The 25,868-nt window shown below is 41.6% G+C and overlaps 1 protein-coding gene across 5 annotated transcripts in view; it reads left to right on the top strand.

Annotated features, from left to right (window-relative positions):
* Positions 1 to 12,564: 12,564 nt before the first annotated feature.
* CAMSAP3 (calmodulin regulated spectrin associated protein family member 3) overlaps positions 12,565 to 25,868 on the top strand; it is a 39,313-nt gene continuing 26,009 nt past the window's right edge. For 3 of the 5 annotated variants that reach the window (XM_039359489.1, XM_039359490.1, XM_039359487.1), the window contains exons 1-2: positions 12,566 to 12,865; positions 24,693 to 24,958. In XM_039359489.1, coding sequence (XP_039215423.1) covers positions 12,718 to 12,865; positions 24,693 to 24,958 — 414 coding nt within the window. In that variant the 5' untranslated portion in view covers positions 12,566 to 12,717. Of the gene's footprint in view, positions 12,866 to 24,692; positions 24,959 to 25,868 lie in introns of all 5 variants that reach the window. The other 2 variants (XM_039359488.1, XM_039359491.1) reach the window with 2 other exon arrangements.

The raw sequence follows: 25,868 nt of genomic DNA, 5'->3' as shown, positions 1-25,868 counted from the left end.
AGATCTTACAAAGTTGGAATTGATTGATTGAACTTTTTAGTCCCAGCCAGTCTGCCGTTACCATTGCAGCCACGCCCACCCAATGGGCCACGCCCACCCAATGGGCCACACCCACCTGGCACTCAACGATGCATAAGTGGGTTTTGGATTGCAGTTTGAGCACTCAGTCTCTAAAAGGTTCGCCATCACTGCTCTAAGTAATCATGGTAAGCCATTTTTTTTTTAGCTCTTTACTGTCGGAGAAGCAATAGTCTGCTTTACTGAGTTTGGAAGGATTAATGTGTTCACGTTTTGAAAGTGCTGTGAATCCTTGAAGCACATTGACATGGTGTCCAAGCCAAAACCAAACTATTCTGGCTTGGTGTACTATGTGGGCCTATCTAGCTACAGTATTACTCTTGCACAGCAAAGAAAAAAGTAATAAAAGACATGGGGGATAGTCACAGAAGTGACATTTTGTGGCTTGTACATCCATTCCTTTTCTTACTTTTGCACAACCTGTGACACTCTCAATTCTTGGAGTTGAATAAGTGTTTGTATCCAAAGGTGAAACACTTATTGAGTTTTCACTTAAATGAAGCTCAGGGTTCTATGTGCACTTTGGAGCAAGCTATTTATACAAAGGATGGCCTTTGTTCACAACTTCTGTATAATCTGGGAATGGGAGGAGAACTATTAATTAGAGACAGTAGTTAATCATTTCTAACTTTATTTAACACTGCAATAAACTGATATGTTGCTTTTTAAGGCATCGGTGTTTTTAAACATACAAGTTACCAGAACAAGAAACTTCCTTCTCTCTCAAGATACTAGATTTTTTTTTATGATTTAGCACGAGGTGTAAAGTTTTTTAATGATTGAAAACTGCTTTCTACTTCCCACCTCATGTTGACCCTGGGAGAACTATAATTATTCCAGATAGAGATGATTTCCAAATAGGACGGAAAGGTCTAAGAAAACAGTGAAAAGGAAGAAGATACCAGTTAGTTGCAGGTTTTGAAATACGGTAGTGGTTATCACTTTCTAGTGACTTTGGAGATAGTCCTGTTTGCATGGGCGCTGACATTTACACTGAATAGGCACTAATAGGAAACCGTGGATGAGATTCTAAAAAGCCTTTCTGTACTCCTTACAAACATTTGATAGTGTCAGAATTTATTTCAGGCATTTTAAGCTCTCACAGTTATAAGTCATGTCCAAGGCGGTAAAGATGATGTGGATTCCTACGAGGTCTGATGAACATGTCTTGCTTTGAGTGACTTCCTTTCCTTCTCCTTGCTAAGGCCCCCTTCTTCCGTTCTCAAATGAGAATGAAATTAACAAGATAGAGCCCCAGTGTCTAAAATAGTTAAGTAGAGGTTTGAAGGAATACAAGGAACAGGAGAAAGGCTACATGGGAAATGTGCAGATACAACTAATTAAAAAAAAATCTTGCTTCCCAGCCAAAAACAAAACAAACATATCACCACCCCTGTTTAAATTTACTTTTCAACAAGCATACTTTCTAGTATTATAATTTATAGGTAGAGATGTGGTATATTTTAATTAGGGAAGAAATCTAATAACTGGAGATGTGCCAGCTTGGGAAGGATGGAGAGGGAGACCAAACAGCTGGCTATGACAGCTGTTTGGGCTATTCCAGTCAAATGCCTCTAATACTCTGCAGAAATAGCTAAAATTGATCAGAGTTGAGAGAAGACGGGGAGGAATAATTCACATGTAATCTTACAGTGCCACAACCATCTTTTGTGGACCTGGAACTTGTCCATCAATACCAGAGGTGCAATGAGGAAATTTATTCATTAAAATGCTTGTATGTGATATAACTGATCTTTGTAAGATCAGTTAAAAGAAAAAAAAGAAAAAAACAATACTACATAACATTAACAGAAAAAACATACCTCAAAGGTTCTACCAGATTGCAATATTTAAGAGAAGAGCCCTGGAGTCTAGTGGGGTGGCAGATAATCTCGGGGGGGGGGGTAGTTCCTCAAATAACCTGGCCCTGTGCTATTTAGGCTTTATAGGTGATAACTAGCACCTTGAATTGGACCTGGAAAGAACCTGGGACCCAGTACAGCTCATACAGCAGCAGTGTAATATGGGCAAACCATAGGACAACCAGAACTATTGCACTCTAAACTAGTTGTAACTTCTAGATGGTCCATGTGTGGAGTGCATTGTAATAATCCTGGAGGAAGATGTAGGAAGAAACCAGGGTATGCCTGTAAGGCCTCCCAGTCCAGGATAGGCACAATAGGAATACCAGATGAATTTGTCTGAAGATTCTCCTAGCTACGGCTACCACCTACCTCAGGAGCTGCACCCCTAATTTGTGCATTGGCCCTGACCAGGGGAGTGCTATCCCATCAAAAGTCAAACACATGTCCAGGAAAACCGAAAACCCAAAGCCACTACATCTTGCCAAGGTTGAATGAGAGCTGGTTCTTCCTCATGCCTCCCTCATAGCCTCCAACATATTAATGATGCTACACCTCATGCTGCTGAATTGCCTAGTGGTTTTTATGCAGGTGTTAAAGAAGAGTGGAGAAAGACCTAAACCCTGAGGCGCTCTCTTCAAACCAGGCCTCTTTCCCCCAATAGAGACTAGAACCAGCCATGAAGGAAAGAAGTCCTTTCCATTCCCTCACTTGCAACTTGCAACTTGGTAAATGCTATTGAAAGCCACTGACAGATCGAAGAGGGGCAGGAAAGATGCCATCCACAGTTCTCCTAATGCTGCCTCAGTACTGTAATTCAGTCTGAAACCTGACTGAGAAGGAAGAAGATAATCTGCCTCTTGGTGGTGGTGGGCAGATCTCCAGGCCTGTTGATTATGTGGTTTTGTCTCCTGCGGCCTAGGTGAGAGTTAGGTTAGGGGTAGGGTAGAGAGAGGGTTTGGTGGATGAGTATTGATTTATTAAACTTCGTATCCACCCATATCAAGCGCACAGGTGTGATCTGCTATGCTCCTTCCAACAGCCCTGGAGGGACTGATATAGTTCCCATTATTCTTGGCTATGCTCCATATGGTATGATTCCATTTAATAACCTTTGAGAACCACCTATGTCCCCATAATTATTTATCAATATTCAGGATTTTTATCCTGTCCATTTAAGTAATTTTCTGATCTGTTGCTAAGGAAAAGTCAATGCTTGTTAAGACAAAGGAAGCATGACTTCTCCTTTCTTGCAGCGGGATTTCGTGAGTTCATGACAAAGATACTGCAATAAACCTACATGTCTACTTTGCCCCATATTTATATCAACGATTTCACATAAAAATCTAGAGGCTCCTTCACATACTCTTCCTCCAATATCTGTCATCAACTGCCAGCAATGTTTCTCTGGATTCTGTGTAGAAGAAACAGGCCAGACTTTGCACAAAGTTTTCTTTAGTGGAAGATTTGATTATATTGATTAGTGTGAACCTTGGATTTCAAATAGTTGAAGTTGCTAGCCAATTCTCTTAGTTTGAGAAACAAGAACTAAAATGAGAATCTTTTACATATAACCTTCATGTGACAAAACTTGCTTCTGATTAAGTAAAATATATGCTATGCATCGTGTGGCATTGCACTGAAATTCTTTTTCCTGCTATTGTTTTCCAGTCAGGATGAATCCAAGGCAGAAATTATTACAGCTGAATCGTCAGCTCAACTCATCACAGAAATAATAACTGCTGAGGTCATGTGGATTAGACAATGGCAGGATCATTTAAGTGATAAACTATTTACATGGAGATAATCTGATGGAGCAAACATACCCTGACATTGGAAGAAAGGAGGGCTGGGATTGCACTCGTAATTAGAGAGAGAAAACATTTATCCCAGTTCCTCTGTCATATCATTCCTGATCTTGTAGGTGTGACCACGTTAATGTTTAATTAGGACAAATCAAACGACATCATAATTCAAGAGTAATACATTGGCATGTGTTACTTGCCTCTGCAAATAGCTGGCAGGTTTCATAGCTCATCTCAAGATAAACAAAGTCACGTTTGAACTCGTATAAGGTAAAGTCTACCAGGGGGCTCAGCCTACAGGTGGTATTATTTTCAATTTTCTTTCCTCATCCCTCAATTGTTCATAATTATCTTAAGTGTATGAAAAAAATAATACTCATTTTTTTTTTTGCCTCTACAGATAAGCTGTGAACTTAATGAGGGTTGGGATGATTCCTTTCTCTGGGTAGCTGACCGATACTCTATCCCACATTGTTCTCAAAGCCTTCTAATCTTTCAGAGAATTTTTGGGATCAGTGTGGAGAGATGCAATTGACTAGAGCACAGTCATAAAACTTTATTCATGCTGACTTGCCTTAGAACATGTTTCTTTAATAATAAATATATACATATGGTAAGATTTTGCAATCAACAGTCAGTCTGATTCAGTGACAATTGTACCAAAACTCAGATTAATAACAATCTGTTGGCAGCATGTATTTGGGTACTATTTTAGGATAGAGTTAGAATTAAAATCATGAAAAAGTGGGCTGTTGGGAAATAATTTACAACCTGTATCAGGTTAGTGGAGCTCCTGAAAAACTATGCAACTTGGCTAACGTTTGCACAAGATTCATGGGTTAACTACGTAATATAACAGAGTGGCTGCTTAGGAACTTAATAGTTTATCTGTAACCTTATACAGAAATAAGAAAAATCAGCTGTCTAGTATCCTCCTAAGCATGTTTACTTAGAAATGCTGGGGACACATCTGTAGAACACAGTATAGGACAGAGTAGATGGGATTTTTGCTATGAAGCAAACTTGTGGAAATTTAGGAGGAGAAATAAATGTGAACTTGGATAGGGAGACCCAGGTTCAAATGCCATAGAACCAGTCATTCTCTCTCAGCTCAATTTATCTCACAGCTGCTGTTGCAGGAGTAAGATTAGGAAAACCTTCCCCTGTGTGAGCTCTCTGAGACAAAGCAGGATACAAATGCAATAAATAAATCTGGTGCAGTGCCCTGGTCTAAGACCATTGGAGTGAGATTGACCAGAATGACAAGGAGAGACAATTGCAGGGGAAAGCTGGCTACATTTGGGAAAAATAAGGCAGAGCAGAAACCAGCATTCTCTGTTTTAAGAATAGTGTTACCATTTGTTTTCTATCCACCCGTATTCTATTACCTTTACTGTTTCCCCCCCTTACTATATTCCCTATATATCCTTTTAAATCTGTATCTGTACCAGCAGAAACGTGGTGTTATGTACGCTCTTTCCCTCCACTGGAGAAAAAAAGAAAATTGCATCAAAAACTCAGTCAGCTCTCATTTCCGTATTGAGGAGGAATTTGTGAAGCTTATAATAGAGGATTCAAGGGGAAAACTGGAACAATCTTTATGCACTTCTGAAAAATTCCACATTGAAATAAGCTCCTTATTAAACCTGGCTGTCCTGATTGATGTTAAAGGATAATCAGATCTTAGGAAGAGAGGGAATAGAAAAACATAGCAAGAGCTCTGGGGGATCAGCTTTGAGATTCATTTTGTCAATTATTGCATTCCCATACTGGCTTTGGGCAAATTTAAATGCCTAACATCTTTGCAACATTCTCTATTTGATCTGCAGGATCTGATACTGACAGGCAAACTACCACATACATAACTATTACATTTTTATCATGGAGGTTACTCTTTTATCTTTTATGAGCCTCCTTTTAAAACTCTCCAAATTGCTGATTACCACTGCATCTTACAAATTATATGATTCACCTGTGCACTAGACTAGAGTCACTAGACCAATAACGGGGAACCTCTGGCTACATATGAAAAATGACATACCATGTTTTGGGTGACAAGGTTTACCAACATTGGGCAACTATTATTTAAAGCATACCCTATTCTCACATGATATTTGGAAGCTATGTGAGAATGTGGTATGTTCTTGCGTGCCCTCTGGAAGTCACGCGAGAGAGCTGTGCTCTTGTGTAGCCTCTGGAGCTTCCAAGCATTGTAGGTGTGCTTTTGTGAGATTTTTGAAGGCTGTAGTGGCCCATGAGATAGAATGTGCTCTTGCACAGCCTCCAGAGCTTCTAGAATTTGTGCAAAAAGGCTGTGCTTGTGTGGCCTCTGGAGCCTTTAAAAATCATGTGAAAACAGGATATGCCATGGAAGAGCATTCTCCAAAGTTGCTTCAAAAATGAAGGCCTTGTATGACCTGGAGCTGCCTCAATTCATATTTTTTAAAAATAAATGGATATGTATTGTTTCTCTTTTTTGGGTGTGGGTGTGTGTGTGTGAGACAATAGAGAAGTATTTATTTTTCTTTTGAATATGTCACTATCCAGCTTTATTGCATATGACCCTAACTTCTAATATTGTAGGTGTCTCTCTCTCTGTGTGTGTGTGGGGGGATATTTCCCTTTTTGCATGGTGCATGATTTCATAGACACTTTCATGTCATATATTATTGGCATTGTTTTCCACAATAAAAAGTCCAAATCTTTTTACAAGTCCCTTCTTGATTGTTTTTGGTTTTGTTCTTCAGCTCTTTATGAACCATCCTCCCCCAGATTCTTAGTTGGTGAGAGTTCTGTCATCAATATTTGAATTTGCACCTGTACAAGTGACACTGAAGCTCTGGGTCACTTACTGTGGCAAAATTAAAGACCCCAGAGCAGTGTTTCTTAAACCTGGGTAAATTATGCAAAATTGGGTAAAAATCTTTTTTTCTTTGAACACACAAACCCATTACCCAATCACAACAGGGATATTTAAATAAGGAGTTTCTGATAAGCGGGAAAACAGATTTTCTGATAAGCGGTTTGGGGTAATGAAGGAAAAGGTTTGGGAAACAACTGCCCTAGGAGAATGTTTCGGCTGACCTCTCGGTAAATCTGTTAATCATTCACACACAGAAACTTGCACTGCATTCCCCAAGAGGAGTCAATGTCAGACTTTGCTTTAGGAATTCTGTTTTCCTGATTTAATCAATATGAGAAGTGGAGAATAATGCCAAGAGAAAAAGATTACCTTGGGATGTGTGTGTGTGTGTGTGTGTGTGTGTGTGTGTGTATCTCCACTGAAAGATCAAGACCATCAAACAAGAAAAGCTTCATTATCTCAGACCATTGACTAAGCTGACACTGGTAGGTAGCCTTTAAAAAGTGACATCAAGTACATATAATCCTCAACTTACAACCATTCATTTAACAACCATTTGAAACTATGATGATGCTGACAAAGTGCCTTAAGACTGGTCCTCACACTTATGACTATTGTAGTATCCCCATGATCAGAATTCAGGTGCTTGGCAACTGGCACCTATTTACAACAATTGTGGTCATGTGATCACCCTTTACGACAAGCAAAGTCAAAACAGGAAGCCATATTTGCTTAAGGGTCATGTAATATTTTAACTGTGGCAAAAAAGGTCATAATATTGGGTGCAATTCACTTAACAACCGTATCACTTAGCGATGGAAATTTTGGTCTCGTGGTTGTAAAGTAAGGACTAACCTGTAGAACATCTACAATATTTGCCTCAAACATGTTTTTCTTTGGAGAAGGGATCACACTTTGAATATTTTAGGAGTTGTTTAGGTATCTCTAAGGCAAGGTGTCAAACTGCCAGCCCCTGGGCCAGATGCGTCATCCAGAAGCTGCATCCACCCCATTGCCGGCAATGGCAAAACTGTCCCGATACATTGTGTGATGTCACGTGATGTCGCGAGTTTGACACGTCTGCTCTAAGGCATTAAAAGTGGAGAAGATTCTTACTGGAATTAGGTAAAAGCAATTCTAACTGATTTCTCATGTCTAGACCAGAATCTAATAATTCAAGACAAGTGAAGAAGTCCTTCGTTTGACTGATCCTGAGCAATGGTTTTTGGAGTTAAAAAAAAATTATAGAGTTTTTGCTTTCTTTTATTACACTAGTTCAGTGTTTCCCAAACTTGACAATTTTAAGGCATGAGGACTTCAACTCCCAGAATTCCACAGCCAGCAACGCTGGCTGTGGAATTCTGGGAGTTGAAGTCCACATGCCTTAAAATTGTCAAGTTTGGGAAACACTGCACTAGTTTGAACCTAACTGGCAAACAGAAAAAAGGAGAGAAAAAAATCCTTAAAATTCTTGTATGTTACAGTGTTCAATTAAAAAGAAACTACACATGGACACACATTCCAGAAGGCAGTTTTCAAAGAAAATGCATGAAGCCACTAGGAATCTTGTGTTTTTTTAGGATATGAGAAATGTTTTGTGTTGTGTTTGGGAGAAGGAGAAGGGAGAAGTATAAAAGGACAAGTTACCAATCTCACTTATCCATCTTCTTTCACAAGAGGATTAAGAGGAATCCTAGTTATTGGCAAAGCTCTTTTTAAATTCAAATGTAATTCAATAAAATTAATATTTATTTTGTTTTATTTGGACTCATTATTTTTTAAAAGATCCATTATTTAGATCTTGTGCTAGGTTGTATTACTTGGGATAATCTCAGCCACTTTCTAGGACAGTGGTTCTCAACCTGTGGGTCGGGACCCCATTTGGGGTCGAACGAACATTTCACGGGGGTCGTCAAACAACGCAGTCCGCTATTTTTTCCCCTTTTCCTTAGCTGTGCTACTCCCTTTTATTCTATTGGCTTTTGAAAGCCAATAGAATAGACTCCCTTGAATAGAGTCTAATTCTATTGGCTTTCAAAAACCAATAGGAATTGTCCAGGCTGTCTCTGCCCTGCTGAGCCCGCCAAAATTCCCATTCTGCAAACGATGCTGCACCAGTTGAGTAGTTCTCGACTTACGACCAGTTGAGTAGTCCCCGACTTACGACCGGTTGGGGGTCGCGTCATTAAAAAGGTTGAGAACCACTGTTCTAGGATCAATAAGAGTTTCAATATGACTTAATCCAGGGAAGACAGGATTCCCTTGGTTAGATAAAAGGCTATCCAAAATGAGAGAGTCAACCTATTCTGGAGGGAGTTTCATTCTGTTTAAGGAGATCTGCAATTCAGAAACACTTCTAAGATTGGCATTGCTCCTGAACAAATAGGTAGCAATTTTTGCTTCAGTTCAACAGAGTGCAACCAAAGTTTTGAGAAAATGTCCTTGCCAAAGTTATACATCTTAGTTATATCCAAGTATGACCAGTGCTTTTTGTGTAAAAAAACAAAGAAAAAGGTGCCAGAACTCATACATATCGTACAACCCGCCTTGCCTACCCTACAAGGTTCCATCCAAAAAAGGTGCCAGAACCCTCTTCTGGGTGTTCTATGACAAAAAAAAGCCCTGAGTATGACTATTATATTACACTCTGCTTCTGGAAAATGCAGGCAAATTTTAGTTGATCCAGAACGCAATAAGTTGCTTAGAGATAGTATTGATTAGAATGGCACTTAAGCTTTAATAAATACTTAACATAAATGTGAAAGTTGAGTCTGCTTCTATGATCATGGATTTCCATTGTGATCATAAGTATCTTACTTCTTTAATTAGCTCTCAAAATGTGTGTAGATTCAGTTAAAAGCTACCTTTAAACTTTCAATTATTGGGACATAAATACTTGAAAGACTGCATCCATACTATCGTTTCCCAGTTATGTCTTGGGAAAAGCCCCCTATACCAGATTTTACCTCGATCTAAGATGTGTGGATGGGCATAAAGATCTGGACTTCTTGTATCTATCAAAAAATGGTCTTTTATGGTCCATCGTTCCTTAAACTCTCAGAGCAGAGAGATATGGATATTACATTATGTTACACGTCTATGTACAAGGTTTTACATGACTTCCAGTATAGTTGGTCTATTTAACTGAAAACACCATGTAGGATATAAACTGGATAGAGTTTCTTGCAGAGCACCCAAATTAGCAAATTATTTACCTCATGAGATCTCTATATATTGTTAGGAGGCAGTTTAATTTATTGTTAGTTGTGCCATCCATACTTTACAGAAGACATTAAAAGGACACATTGTTCCTTGCTAAATAAAACACATGCATTGTCTCATTTACTTGTCATAATTACAGGCCACTTCAGATTCTTTTATTTCTGACTCTTTTGTTTTAAGAGTCAGTGGAATTTGGGTTTCTACCCAGGAACTAAAAAGCAAAACAAAAATACAAATAGATACAAGTGGCCTAAAAGAGCCTGCCCGAAATGGGGGCCCAACAGTTATCTTGGAACTTAACTCTTAACATTTCTAATTAGCATGGCTAGTGAGTAGTAACTCTGGGAATTGTAGTCATAATGTATCTGGAGGGCATGAGATTCAAAAGATTTCTCTGTTCAGCTTACATTGATATGGATTCTTTCACTGTCTGCAATCCTTTATCAATTTAAATATTCTATTACAACTGAAGATTGCCAAGTGTACAGGTGCTCTAAATTAGTTGATAAGACCCAAATGCCCTTCATTATTTGTCTGATTCCATTCAATTGTGTCTGATTCTCAGTGACTGCTGTCCCAGCAGTTTTCTTGGCTAGGTTTTTCTGAAGTGGTTTGTCCTTGCCTCCTTTAAAAGATCCATCCATCCATCCTCATCTGGCCGAAGGTGGCATTAAAACTCACTCTTCCAATTTCTAGTCTGATGCCTTAACCACGATACTAAACTGGCTTTTGTTCATTAGGGTAATGGACTGAAAGTACATTTTGCTCCTAAGTTTTATCTAAAAGCTGATAAAGTAGTTGCTTCATACTTTTAACAAAACAATTACATATATACAGTGCTTTTTTTCTTTAAAAAAAAGGTGCTGGAACTCACACATGTCATACAACCCACTTTGCCTGCCCTACAAGGTTTCATCCAAAAAAGGTGCCGGAACTCCGTTCTGGGCGTTCTATGAGAAAAAAAGCCCTGCATATATAAGGCAAAATTCAAGTTTGATATCTAGGAAAGAAGCTTATATAGACTCAAATGTGACAAACAAGAAACTAGAAGGGCTCGTTTTATACATTTTTTCTGTCTCTGGAAAAACAGATTATCATTTCCATGTTTAATGTACAGAACTGCCTGCTTCCTAGATTGCTCTTTGGAGTTTCAAGACTATGACATCTGGAATAAAATCAAAGCATCTGGAAAATGTGTCCTTGGCTACATGCAAACCTCAAATGTTCATTGAAAATGTGAAATGCCTTGAAATAATTTCATTTCAAATCACATTTTAAAAGTTTAGCTGTGAGGGTGCTTATCTTGTGAAGAGGGTGGCTCACTAGAACCTACCTAGGAAGATGGGGAGAGGAGGGTGTGTGAGTAGGTTTTTGCTTATATATGCAAAATGTGGCAATATATATCAGTTAAAATTATGCTTCATCTACATGTATACACAAGCAAACAAACGAGACCCTGACAAGTTCATTATCTCCCTGTTTAAACAGTTAAACTGGCATTTGAAATTATTTTGCCTCTGAATATGGAAGCTTCAGATGACCTCTGTGCCAAGATGTCTTGTCAGGCTTACCTTCACCTTCGAGGTGGTTTTTTAAAAAAGAAAAAAAATTCCGACCATTTGTTTTTGGTCAACCGCAGCCAGGAAAATAAATGCTGGGCAAAAACCCAATTTCAGGCTGAAAAACTAAGGATTCAAGGCGTTGGTCCCTACGCTATTCAACCTTTAGTTACCACCCCCATTCCCTGGATCAATAGGATTTAGATTGGCTCCATCCTAACAAAATGGTAATTACTTGCTGCAGCCAAATCCAGTGGTCTTTACTGCATCGTTCAGCCCCAAATTCCGCTTATACCATTATCGCCCCTTAATCTTCGATTGGATGCCCCGAGTTAAAGTTACAGGAGAAATAAAACCTCCCCATCAACGGTGGCTGGATTTCGGTCTTTTCTAGGTTTGTTTTGAAATTCTCCCTTAGCATTTCCCCCCCCCCCAAAAGTGCCTCAAGCCTTTGTGATTATGTCGGTGGCCTTTCCCAGCTCCACAGCATCTTTGTTGGCAAAGATGGGAGCGTGTCGGAGCAAGAGGAAGAAGCGTAATTCTACTCATTTTTCCAACCCAATGCTTTTCCCACAAACGCCGGGCGCAAAGCCAAACCCGCGCTGCGTATTGGTCACGGAAATGAGCCAAGGTCCCAGCTGGGTTGGAGTGCGCTCCGAGGGACAAGTCATTTTCCTTCGGGGGAGGGTCATTCATGGCTGACTGGCCGCTTGCTAACATGGTGGAGGTGTGCAGACGAAAAGAGCGAGCACGCGCGCGCTTGCTCTAGCCCGGGCTGCGGCTCCTTGTGTGTGTGTGTGTGTGTCTGTGTGTGTCTCTCTGTCTCCAGCAGAAGGACTGCCGTAGTCATTTCCAGCCTATATAACCAGGAAGGGGGAGGGAAGAGGAGAGGGAAATCCCGATCTCATTTCTCGTTCCTTCCCCCAATCCTCACTGCCGGGAGAGCGCTGGCAACAGACGCTCAATGGACTCCAAGCGGCCCCCGCCGGCCTGCTTGGTGCAAGGCGCGCACGCGCCCCAACCACCCAGGGCTGCGGCTCCAATCTACCCAACCCACATTAGACCAGCGCCTCCTTTTGCCCCGGGCAATTACCTGTCTGGAAGCTCCGCCCTCGCCCTTGATTGACGGCCGCGATCACGTGGCAGTGAGGGGGGGCGGGAAACTGGGACGACTGGGCGGGCGCTCGCACCTGGAGCTGGTGGAGAGGGAAAAACCGGACGGGGATGCGCTCGGCTGGGGCTACCGCCGCCAGCTTAGTCTCCGTTGCTGTCGCCTTAGCCGCCGCCACACCAGGCCGAGTCCCCTTCTCTTTCCCGGTGGTGGGGCCATGGTTGCCGCTGCTCCTGCAGCTGCCGCGGCCATGAGGAAGAGCTTCCTGGTGCCCGAGATCAAGCCTTTGGATCAGTATGATTTCCCTCGGGCGCGGAGCGCTGCCAGCTTGGCCTGGGCGCTCGCCAAAGCCTACGGCGGTGCAGGTACGGCCGGCGGCGTGCAGAGGGGGTTGGTATGGTGTTGGCCGATGTCCTTTATTTTCTTGCTCTTAGAGAAGGCGGTGAGGGAGCGGGGATTACCTCCCCCGGGGCGCTATTGTGACCCGATCTTTCTCTCCCTTTCTGGCAGCTTACTGACTCCTGGGTTTTTTTCATTGGAGCCGCAGTTTTCTTTCTTTCTCCCTCTGGTTGGCGGCGGCTGGGAGAATATGTCAGCCTCGCCCCCCCCCTCTCCCGGCTTCAGGGATGCTCCACCTGGTCGCATCGGTCCAGGGGTGCGGTGGGCTGCCTTGGCAATCTTCCTTCCATTCCAACCCCCCCCCTTTTTTTTTTTCCCGGCGCTAACAATGAGCTCAGCTCGCTTGCGCCTTCTCAAGCAGATGGTAGTCCGGGTGGGGCTGGCAGAGCCAGCAGTGGGTCGCCTTGCACCTAGGAGGATTACTTCATGTCTTTTTCTCACCAAACAGGTGTTTGCTTTTCTCAGATTGACAGGTGAGAGGTCTGGGAGTCTCAGATAGGTAGTAACAAGCGTGTGGGGGGGGCATGGGTAGGGGCATTTTGCCATGTCTACTGCAGCTCCTGTCTTACACTGCCCTATGTAAATATCTCCTCCCTCTCCTCAGTCGCTCCAATTCCTTATACTGTAGCTTTGTGTTGGCTTTTGTTACAGCCTAATCTTCTGCAGGACTAGCGGGCTGCTAGGTGAGATCAAAGGCTTAGCAACACTCGCTTGTCTGAGCACCCCAAGGACCACATTCTCCAAAGCCTGATGGTATCATTGCTGCCCCACCCTGGTTGGTGGCACTGACAGATCCTTGAACAGGAAGGCAATATTGGGTGTTTACCTTTGTTCAGCAATGGAAAATTCTTTGGGGAAAAGGATGCTACCAGCTTCAGCTATATTGCTTCCCCCTCTCACCATTTATTAGTTTTTATAAGCAAAAAGGATGTAATGAATGCTTGATCCTTTGCTAGTGTCTTGGCAGGGTGTCTAAAGAAGTGCTGTGGAAAGGCCACTGCCTCTTAGCATGGTCCTCTTCGGCCCTCTGGCAGTGCCAGGCGGCAGACTTTGCACCCAGGCAACCCCCTGGGCTCTAGCTGCGGTTCCCTTTGTCTCTGCTGGGCCTGGAATTAATGTTCTGTGAGGATTTGCAAATTGGCCGTACACAATGAAGGGGAAAGGAGGGGTAGCGGAAAATCCCTAGTGGGATTTAACCTCCTTGCTGTTCCTCCAGGAAAGTGGGTGTCATTAGCACTTCTCTCCGGTTGTTGATAACCCAGATTTCTCTTGCCGCTCATGATGTCATCCTTTCATTCTCTTGGTTGCCCCCCTCCCCTCAAAAAATCCCACCCCAAAGAGGTGAGCTCATGGACATCAGTCGCTCCTGAAGACCATTTCACAGTTATCATTGTGTGATTGCAGAAAGTGATTTGAATCATAAATGGCATGTGAAGTCCTGTTTAATTTTGAGGATTTTCAAACTTATGTGTAAAAAAAATATGAGGTGCTTACTGTCTCCAGTGAATCTCCAACCAGGGTGCTGGCCGTGGACAGACCTTCCTCCTGATCTCTCTGTGTATGTATTTGTGTTTGCGTGTATGTGAATGAGGGGCATTCCTCTGAGACTGTTGACCTAGAAATAACATAATAGGGTTTGAGTCCTGCTGGGATTCAGGCCAGCCTGGAAGTAGGAAAATGGCTTGTGAGTCAATTAATAATTTTTCTCCTCTTGGTCCAGGGCTTTTGTGCCCAGAAACTGTTCTCTCCTCAACTCCTGGAATCATGACCTTGTCTGAGTGAGATGCAACAACTATTCTATGGAGCAACGAGAAGAAAAGAGTAGAGAATTGTAACTCTTTTTGAAATTCCATTGTGTGTGTCTGTGAAATGTCTTCATAAGGGGTAGAACTGGAAGACCAGTTTTCATCTTTGGAATTAGTTCACATAGCTGGTCAAACTCAAGTGAAACAGGTTCCCCTTGTCCCTACCCTTCCTTGTCATCTTGATGACACACCAACAGCACACTGTGATGGAAGAGAGAGAGAGAGAGAGAGAGACTTGTCGTTTGCTTTGGACTGAGGCCAGAATACATCAGGCTTGCTAAACCAGTGCTGGGTTCAGAGTTCAGTGGAAAGTGGAGAAGGTGCCTCTTGGGACTGGTAGAACCTTAAAGCACAGTCCAGTCTGGCAGTCAAGTCCTTCTGAGGGCAACTGCTCCTTGCTCCTTACCCCAAAAGGAAACATGGCACAGTTGCCAGCGGCTCCAGAAATTGCCTACTAGTGAGAGTCATTAATAGTTCAAAGCAAGATATTTGGGGGATTCACACAGTTGAAGCGAAATAAAATAAAATTTAACATCCTTTTTTAAGATAAGTATTAGTAAGTGATTTCATTAGATACCTTGTTGTTTAACCTAATGCATGTTATATTATCAGAAATATTTATGGGCACTTTTCCCCATCTATATATAAAAATCTAGAGTGATTATTTATACAAATAATATTAATAATAATAATAATAAAATAAAGTTGGAAGGGACCTTAGAGGTCATCTAGTCCAACCCCCTGCTCAGGCAGGAAACCCTATCCATTTCAGACAAATGGCTGTCTAGTCTCTTCTTAAAAACTTCCAGTGTTGGAGCATTCACCACTTCTGGAGGCAGGTTGTTCCACTGGTTAAGATGATTCAAGTAAGGGGCCCAGATTCTCCTCAGGAATGTCACCAATTTCTGGAACGATTAATGGGTACAAATTTAATCATTCATGTGGGTTAGACCCACTTGATTTATTATCCTGTGACTGATGCTTTCCCTGTAAACTAGCTATCCCCTGACAGGTTTCCTGGCTGAGATGGCTGTTGTATAAATGAGAAAGTTGGTTATAATTATGTAAATTAAGGTAGCATGCTGAGATTAATTTCTTGGACAAATTTTGGTCCTTGTATGTTAGACCACAACTTGGAGCTTCCCATACCTTTGAAGGATTTTGGCAAAAGGATGATAGGAATGGGAGAAGATATGGGTGGAAGTGACTGGATCAAAAATGACCAGCAGAAATTGACCAAAAATTTCAGCTGTTTGCCTGGCTGACTAATTGGATGGAGTTCAGTTTTGCAACTCTGTTACCACAGTTTTGGTATTGTCATGCTTTAGATCAAACAGGCAGACTGTTTGAACATTAGCACTTTAATCCAGTATGATAAACATGTTCTTCAGTGGCCCAGCTATTTCTTGATAATACATGAATATAAAATGCAATTATGGTTTTTAATTTGCTGACTTGAGAAATGAAATGAAAAGAGAAAAATGAACTCCACCTAGCTTTTATCCAGTCCTTCCCCAAACTATCAAGTTGAGCAAAAGTACCTTGTTTAAAGTGCATGCTTGCAAATGAGATGTGCAGAGCCTAATATGAAGCTGGTAAGAAAAGAACAGAAAGACAGTTGGTCTGTGTATAAACATGTATATTATTATCTATTTCAGTCAATGACAGTTTTATTTAAATTAACTAGACTCTTTTCTCCTTGCTCTCTGTAGTAGAATCCTGTTTAAAGTAACATCACACTGCTGACTCATTACACTGATGTAAAAAAAAAAGTTAAGGTATTTATTAGAGTGTACTCAGTTTTTTTTAAAACAATGTAAAGAAATGTGAGTACAGATCCTACTAAATTGTATGGTGTAACTGTATGCCTTGAACTGTAATATAGATTCTCATCAGAATCAAAAAGCACATGGAAATGATCTAAACCAGACATGTCAAACTCGCGACGTCATGTGACATCGCGCAACATATGGGGGCGGTTTTGCCATTGCCGGCAATGGGGTGGGTGCGGCTTCTGGATGACGCGTCCGGCCCATGGGCTGGCAGTTTGACACCCCTGATTTAAACTAATATGTTTTCCTCTAAACATGCTGGGACCACAATTCCAAAATTTCTCAGCTATCATCATATTGAATTATCTCCACCTCAGTGCTTACTGGGTCAATCACTTGCCATGCAAACTTTTATACCAGCTCCTAGATTTTAAGTAACAATTTAGTCTTTATTGCTCACAATTTACATATTATATTTTACTTTGCTTTATGGAACCCTTAAAATGTCCATTGGAATTCCATAGAAGTTTTCAATGGAGCCTGCTTGTTAAATAATAACATTCATTTAGTTTTCTGTTTTCTTCTTCATGCTTAAAGGTTCTGTTAGTAAACATTTGTTCTGAGTATTTTAAAGATAGAAGCAAAACTAATTTTCTGAGGTTTGTGTCCTTTTTGCTAAATACAACAACTGCTGCTTTTTTCTTGTCTGCTGGAATTTTGTATATTTTAAAGATTTCTCCAAAAAGACTGTTAGTGGCTTTGTTTGTTCCTTGATTCTCTTAACATTTGGGAGTATAGTTGGTTAGGAGCCAGGTTTTTTTAACTATGTGCCCACCTTTCCTGCGTAGCTGTTTGATCAATTTATTGAACATCTGAGCTTTATTGTAAGGAAACTGCACTGAGAAAATCCATACTGAAAAGCTATTGCCTTATTCCTGTTTGACACTATATGATTCCTCTTGCTAAATATTCTCACATCGAATCGAGTCCTTGATCAATCTGCCTTGTTATGTCAACACTGGACGTTATGCATTGAATTCTCAGGAAAGTGCTTGCTATGGTAGCTTAATTGAATGCTTGCTGTTGATAAAAATATTAATGCCTTGTCTCTTCTGGGTATCTTTCCAAACTCTTCCTTTTTACCTAGGCCAGTGATAGCGAATCTTTTAGAGACTGAGTGGCCAAAAACTGGCCCCGCCCCCACTCCACCCCCTGCCTCACCCCTGCTCCACCCCCACCCTGCCTGTCCACAAGGCCACTCACTGCCTCCAGGCCCGCCGTGGATCGCCCAGGCAGCCCAGCAGTGCCATGGCGGCCATGCCCTCTGCCCACGTCCTGCAGCATCAACTGCATGATGGGGTGTGAGGGCAGTCTTGTCTACGCTGCCTGGCTGCCATGTCCTTGGCTGTGCTGCTTTGCATGGCCACGCTCGGGGGCGACTCTCCTCCAAGGGGGCTGCTGATGAGGTCACAGGGGGAGGCAAGGCTGGGGCAACAGCACGTGTGTCACAGAGAGGGCTCTGAGTGCCACCTCTGGCACCCGTGTCATAGGTTCGCCACCACTGCCCTAGGCCATGGATGCTTGGAGCTTATATCCTTCTTTATTATTAATTTTTTTTGCCTTAATTCTCATATAGGATCCTATGAGACACTGTTAGAGGCACTAAAGCTGTCCTAACAAAGTTGGTCATTGTTTTCTATCAGATGGGGCATCAGGTCTCTTTTAAACTACAGCAGGGGTAGGCAACTTTGGCTCTTTTATGACTCGTAGACTTCAACTCCCAGAATTCCTGAGCCATAAAATTCTGGGAGTTGAAGTCCACGAGTCATAAAAGAGCCAAGGTTGCTTACCCTGCTTTAGGGGGTTGCATTTTTCATTTTTCATCTTGGCTTCTGAAGCTGAACAATATTTTATTAGTCTAAGAATTACTTGGCTTAAATTTGAGATTGTGGGTGCATATATATATTGGTGTATGTGTGTGTGTGTGTGTGTGTGTGTGTGTGTGTGTGTGTATATATATATATATATATATATATATATATATATTCACAAAAAGTAGGAGGTTTAAAACTTTTTGATTGTAGAACCTGCCTTTAGGTTCATTCTGTATCATAGGGTTTCCTTTCTTATTTCCTCACTTGCCTCTTGCTGATTTAACTTTATATTGGATTTGAATGCCTGAATTTTCTGTGTAAGCACTTTCTCTTTGGTCTGCAAATTGGAAAGTTCAGAGATTGTTGGTAGAAAAAAAAAGGTGCTGTTCTTAGCTAGGGATAAATGTATCGCAGGTAGAAAAATACCTAAGTCTTTCTCTGTCTTACCAGCTACAGTGGAAAGAAATATTATTCTGAAACTCCTATCCTTGATTGTGTTTCAACCTCAGAAGCTGACAGTTCATCCTGTGGTTATTTATTCTCTGCATCTGTAAAATAGATTAGTTTATTTTCTTCATAGTGACTGAAAGATTTCAGAATTTTCTTTCAAAGAAATAGTCCACACCAAGTTGTGTCAAGTTGCCAAGTGTGGAATTGGCAATGTGTATAATAATGCTTTTGCAGTATGATAACCATCATAATAATATTACTATGAGTAAAGAAAACCTTGGAACAGAGTAGAAAATACTTCTTGATAATCAATTAAAATAGAAAATTATTACTGTAAAAAGAAATGAGGGCTTCTAAGGTTGTATAAAAATTTCAGATTCAAGTTCTGACTTTACAGGAGTTGTTCTAGCTTTGGAAAAGTGTTATGATCTCAAAACTATTTTGCGCTATAGTGCTTAAAAGTGTTTTGTACTCCTTCCAACTTCAGTGGTTTTAAAAATGAAATGGGATGGATCTATGAATGATGAAGATTTTAGAGGCCATTTGCTGTTGCCTTCATCTCCTTCTAGGCATATGGTTATTTATTGTGCAGAAATCTGGTGCTGCTTTAATCCCATCCAGAAAAACTCTACTTTATGAAACAGAGCATGTATGACCAACCAGATCTCTGTAGCACGGACAATGTCTTACACCTGGCACATCTCTGGGGTCCATTAAATTTGCATTAATAGACTTCTACTTGCCTCTCATCCTTGACTGTAGCCCTAAGTGGTGATCTTAGCATTGCAAGATGGAGGAGTAGGTAACTGGCTAAGTTGCTTGTTTTTCTCTGTAATCTGGCTGCTTTGCTAAGATTCCCACATGTGATTTTACAAAACAGTTTCCTGGCTTGAATTAAACTCCGGTGCCTTGAGGTTATACTTCCATATGTTTGTGGCACAATTTAAGATATTTGGTCTTATCTGTCTGTCTCTCAGCAGGCCTGGGATCCTAATATAAAAACTGTCTATGAAACCGACTTTCTGGACTCAACAGGAGTAACTCTGATTCCCAAATGCCTTGGGGGCAAAGGCTGTTTGCTATTTTAAATACTGCAGCTTCCTCCTGTTCTTCTGTTCGTGACCACCAACTGTATGCCTGGTATAGTTGTTCCCTCCCTGATTCACTCACAATCCTGCGACTGCCAGAATTCCTGGTCATTGTGCTGGTTGTGGAGTCTGGGAGATGTAGTCCAAAAAATCTGGACAACTTCCAAATGGGGGAAGTTATAGTCTTAACACATTTGGGAAAGCATTTGACTAGGGATGGCTGGATTTTTAAATTCGGTTAGGAACTTTGGTTTCAGTAAGCAAGAATCTTTTTTTCCCTTGTCATTAAATTGTGCTGGTCATATTTACATGGACAGCAGGCCCGGACTATAAAAATAAATACATAAATAAATTACCACCAGGCTGTGCTGATAGATATATTTTTGAGTATTTTCTCATATTAAAAACCGGCCACATCTCCCACCCTCTCCAAATATTCCGATAACAAGTTCTAGGCTATATTCTCACTCACTCCGCTCTGACTTAGTTTTGTAGGTGTGTCTATGCATGCATCTATGTATCAAAGTATGTGTATAGATTATATGTATGTAATAGCTGGAACTTTTTCTTCCTGAAGATAGAATACAAGATCCTAAGTTAGACCTAGATAACTTAGAACACCCTTTGCTGCGTACAGGGAATTTTTGCAACCCAAATCTAGTAGCTTTATCCAAATTATAGAAAAGGAAAGGACAGACCAAAGTCTACCTGCAGTCTTTGTATGGAAAATGAGCAGCTGTTGAAGTTGTAGAGCAGGGGTCTACAACTGTAGAGAGAAATTCTGGGAGTTGAAGTCCACAAGTCTTAAAGTTGCCAAGGTTGAGGACCCCTGTTGTAGAGGCTCATAGTGCCCTTTCTTGCTTACTAGCAGGCCAGAGCCCTGGTTTTCTTCAGTTAACAGCTATGATGAGAAACTAGCCATCTCCAGAGGAATTTTCTAATTTCTCTGAGTGATCTTACCCAAGATTGATGGTTTTCTGTTGCCAGTGGCAACCCCAGAACTGAAAAGGTTTCCCATCTCCTGCTGTTACAGTGAAATTGTATGCGTTTGAAGGGGAGGAGCATTTAACTCTTTGCCCTTGCCGTATTCATATTAGAACAAAGTCCATTTTTCCCCTTGCCATGGCCCCATGAGCTATGCAGGTCTACATCTCATGATGACAGTCATATCTAGTGGCACCTGAGTGCTTGGATCATGATCACACGGCCATAGAGGTGATGCATGGCTGGGACTTTGTGGGTTGATCATATGTCCATTTTTTCCAATATTGCCATAACTTTGGTTGTTGAACAAATGGATGTAAGCTGAGGACTACTTCTACTAAAGAGATCAATCTGAAGGAGAAGAGAAGAATTGTTTTCTGCCTTCTGACTGGATGTCTGCAAAATCAGGGCTTTCAGTCACAAATTGTTAAGCAAGCTATAGTGGCTTGGCTCTCACACTAAAACAAAATGATTGGATTTATAAGAAAATTGCCTGATGGTTATATATGAACTAAGCTGTGGGCATTCCTACCGTGCTGTAATATACTTGGCATTATGACTAATCTTCCACTGGTTCACTGTGAGGGCAAAGGTAACTCTAAAAAACATTTGCTTTGGAACTAAGCCATTTAAAAATGGTCTCGAATCCCAATCTTTGCTGTTTGCACCACACCTTCTGAATCAGCTAAGTGGCCAGTTTCAGAATTGTCACCTTATGGCAAACTACGATCCATCCTGAATGATAATGGGCTGTACAGAAACTGAAACCTACTCAATGAATTAGGTACCTGCTCCATCAATGGCAGCTGTACTTCAAGTCCCAGGATGTGAATCATGTTAGGATTTCCTGGCTTCAAGGAAATGGGTGTCCTTGTGTTAGTGCAACCTCAAGTGGGGCTTGGTTTATGAGTTTAAGACTTTGGAAGCAGTATCCTAAAAGCTTTCTTGTTGGACGTGCCTAAATAAATAGCATTTACTGCTGAAAGGTTTGTGAATTTCAGATGCAGAGCGGGTAAGTTTTCTTAAGCGAGAATTCTACTTGGCCAGATTTAAGCTTGTAGATTTTCACAAAGCTTGTCCTGGGAAATGATTGGCCCGTGAGGTGAAATAGCAGATGTATACAGTAATCAATTATCTGTAAGCTTATTTTTTGCCCAGTGGGGGGCTTTGTCTGATAAAGTTCTTAGTATGGAAAGTGTGAGATCCATTTTGGCTTGTGGCCTCTTTCATGCTGTATCAAAGCATATTACTTCCTTTACTTATATATTTCAGTGTGAGGTCCCTTCCTAAACTGAAGCTGGACTCAAGAAAATACAGGTAGTATTACAACAGTTCACTTAGTGATGGTTCAAAAGTTACACTGGCACTGAAAAATGCAGCCTTGGAGGGGGTACAGTGGGCTTCTGGCTAAGGTAGATTTGCCCCATGAGCTAGAAGGAAATGGGCTTTTAGCCAGGTTTGCAGTAGTGGCTGTGATCAGGTGATGCTGAATCAGCTGGTGAAGCTGTTCCACCTGTTCTCCTTCCCTGCTCTCTTACTCAGGGATGTCCCGTCCCTCCCAGCCAGCTTACTGGCAGGAGCTAACAGGTAGATCCTGGTGGCCTCTTGAGGAAGTAGCCAATAGAGCATATGAATGTCAGCTCTAGCCATTTTTCCCCCCACAGAGTAATAAATTATGATTTGCTTTGTGATACTCAGTCAAGAGTTTCAGAGACTCGGGGGGATAAAATTTCACTGTTCTCAAAAGACGAAAAAGAATCAGTGAGTCTGTTTTCTGATCTACTTTCTGACTTATTTGCAAACCCACACCTTTTCCAAACTAAACAGATGAAACTAAAGGTGAAATTTGACGTTCTGACTCTTTCTTCACTTGTACTTAGATACTGGATACAGTATTCCTAAACACTTTTATTATATTGTAGCTATAGCTCTGTAACTTTTCTTCATCTAGGCTGACTACCTGGGATAGCTGCTAAAAATCTTACCAGGTATATATCCAGTTGTTACAGGTGATATTACAACAGCTGTTGTTTCTAACTGTATTTATGATTTGATGGAATGTGTTTGTGTGTCAATCTCATTTGTGCGAGACTGGGTTTTTAGGCTTAGTTTTTTTTCCCTTCCCCATTCCCTTTAATATTGATTATATAATCCTAAGAGTAGATTGCCTAAGTCAGGAATCTTCAAACTTGGTCCTTTTATGACTCATGGACTTCAACTCCCAGAATTCCTCAGCCAGCATGCCTGGCTGAGGAATTCTGGGAGTTGAAGTCCATGAGTCATAAAAGGGCCGAGTTTGAAGAACCCTGGCCTAACTAATTATCTGGCCATTCTCTTTGCTGCTCTATTTCTCTATCTTCTTCTTGCTATATGGAAAATATTCTAAATAAGAATGATAAACTGTTGCAGATGGGGCTTCTGCAAGGAAGATGAAGATGGGGAAAAACTCCCCAGCTCCAAATCTCAGATGTTGCCAAGTCACCTGTATCTAGGAATGTTGGGCCAGCATTCGCACATGTATCTTTGTGTATGCTAGAAGCCTTGTTGGGCCTGAACAAATCGACTTTAATCTTTTCCTTGCTACCTCCACCCTGTAAAATATATTGATTAGTGATTTCTTAATTATCAGTCTGAGGAACAGAATGTTTTATTTGTATCCCTGTTACTCAGAGGACTGCATGGTTCATCCCTCTTAATAAGAAAGTTGGGAAAAGCAGCACCTTCCTTTCTTTCTATGTAGCTTTTGATCTCTTTATGGTTTTATAATGGAGAAAGAAGTTTTGGAATGTGAGGCAAGTTTTCCTTAGTGGGTAGAAATCCAACCCTCGTCTCCCTCTATCAAGATCTGATGTTCTCCCGGACACAGTAAAGGAATAAAAGTTTGCCAGGGATGGAATCTAACCACATATCCAAAGCTCACTGTAAGTGTGTCTATGACCACAATAAACTGAAATTGATTTTTTTTTAGAAAACCTCAACAGTATATTTAAGAATACTGAAAGTGGGCCTAGAAGCATATGTTTCGAAAATGCACATTGTACATTGAACACACACATTTGGAAAGTACTATTCACTAAGTAGATGCTCTGGTCTCATTCATGGGCTGAGAGTGCTAGGTGCAGCATTGAGCAAAATTGCAGCTTTCTGTCCGATTCCCATTCACTCCAGGCTCAGAAGAACAAAGAAACCAACTTCCATTAAAAAAAACCCAACAACCCTCACTGGGTTCTACAACTGGAAGGCTGCCAGAAAGAGCCTTCTGCAGAACTCTCTTGCTCTAACTCTCTGTAACCCAGTAGACAAATCAGTGGAGACAAGGGAAGATAAAGTAGACACTGAAAGGTCTGGAGAACAATACAGCAACACACCTGCAGCTCTTCCTCCTCTCTGATGCCAGTTACTTGTCACTGTATATGAAGCCCGAGCTCCAGTGAAGAGTGCAATCTATATTATTTCCCCTCTTTAGTCATATAGCAAGCTTCCCTTTGATCCCTGTCAGATGTATCAAGCTATTGTTCTCATCATCCTAGCCAGGGGAAAGATGGAAATTGCAGCCCAAGATATCTGGAGGCCCTCAGAAAGGAAAAAATAAATAAATATGTGGAAGAAAGTTAGATTGAGAGCTGATAATCTGCCCTGGCAACCTGTTGTGTTTTAGAGGGACTTGAATCTAGTTGTTCTGTGGCCAGATCCAATGTTCTCACTGAACTGGGGCTAAAGCAGGGGCCAAAGCTAATGGAGCTTTCAAGGTAGCTAGACGTGGGCACCACATTTCTAGAGAGATACATTCAGCATGACTGCTTGCTTCTCTCTCTTACAGAACACATCCCCGCTGAACTGCGCGAGCCCTTTTATACAGACCAATATGAGCAGGAGCATATGAAGCCTCCTCTCATCCGCCTGCTGCTGTCCTCCGATGTCTACTGCCGTGCCTGGTGCCAGGCCATGCCTTCAGGCCCGGATGGTGCCCTTCCTCCAAAGGATAATGCTGCCTTGCTGCAACTTTTGGGCCATCGTGGCTTGGTCCCCACCTTTCAGGACAAGCCTGTTAAGGAAGCTGATCTGCATCACAAACCAATCAAGCTGGTAAGTCTGGAGGCAAGGAGGTGGCTGTGCTGCTAGAGGCAGCCTTGATCTGGTGCTGCAGGAGGGGAGACTGTCTTTCGTTCAAATTGTGCAGTGAGATGAATGAACGAATGGTTCTCCAGATCTTTAGTTGGAGCAGGTAGTAGAGTACCAACTCAGAATTCCTTGAAGGGTTAATTCTGCTAATTTACTCAGATCTCTTGGGTTATCCATGGACAGAAACTCAGAAATCTTGATTAGCTTGCTTTTATTTTGCTTAGTTCTGTCACTACATCATCATAAAGAAAGAAGCTGCCCTTTTTTTATTAAATACATCCTTTAAATTTGGAATAGGGTTGTCCTATACAGGTGGGCAGTTAAGCCTTTTATCTGTGATGTTGATGAGAATGCCTCCCAAATGGAGCATCTGCCAAATCACGCATGCAGGAAAAGGAGATGGTTTTGTGTAAGGACCCCTCTCAAAGGCATTCTGGTAGATGTCCTGCAGAAGTGTAGGGCTACAACTCCCATCAGTTGCAGCCAGTAACTGAAAGGCACTAGCTTGAGAAAAGGATGGAGAAGAAAAGTGTTAAGTGAACTATTCTTCCTTCTATAGGCATGAAACTTCCCAGCAGCATCCTGGATGAGGGACTAGGTAAAGTCCCCAAGGATGCCAGGCTGGATCCCAAATCGCCCTCCTTACTGTGTTTCCCCTGTCTGCTGAATACCAGGAGTATCCCATGTATGCCTCAGCTTCAGGGTGGGGCCTTTGCAGGCTTAGATCTCAGCCAACCCGTGGGAACCCCTTCCCTCCTCTTTTTCTGGGTGGGAACATTGAGGTGCAGCTAGAGCCACCCCAGAAGTAATTCTTCCTCCCCCCCCAGGACTTAAAGTACCTGTTGGGATTGAGGATCCTGCTCCAGCTCCCTGC

Source organism: Crotalus tigris, unplaced genomic scaffold (assembly GCF_016545835.1).
Source record: "Crotalus tigris isolate CLP2741 ecotype Arizona unplaced genomic scaffold, ASM1654583v1 scf7180000019078.1875890, whole genome shotgun sequence".
NCBI classification, from domain to species: Eukaryota; Metazoa; Chordata; class Lepidosauria; order Squamata; family Viperidae; genus Crotalus; species Crotalus tigris.
The sequence above is the reverse complement of the archived record's forward strand: the minus strand, read 5'-3'. Positions and strand labels throughout refer to the sequence as shown.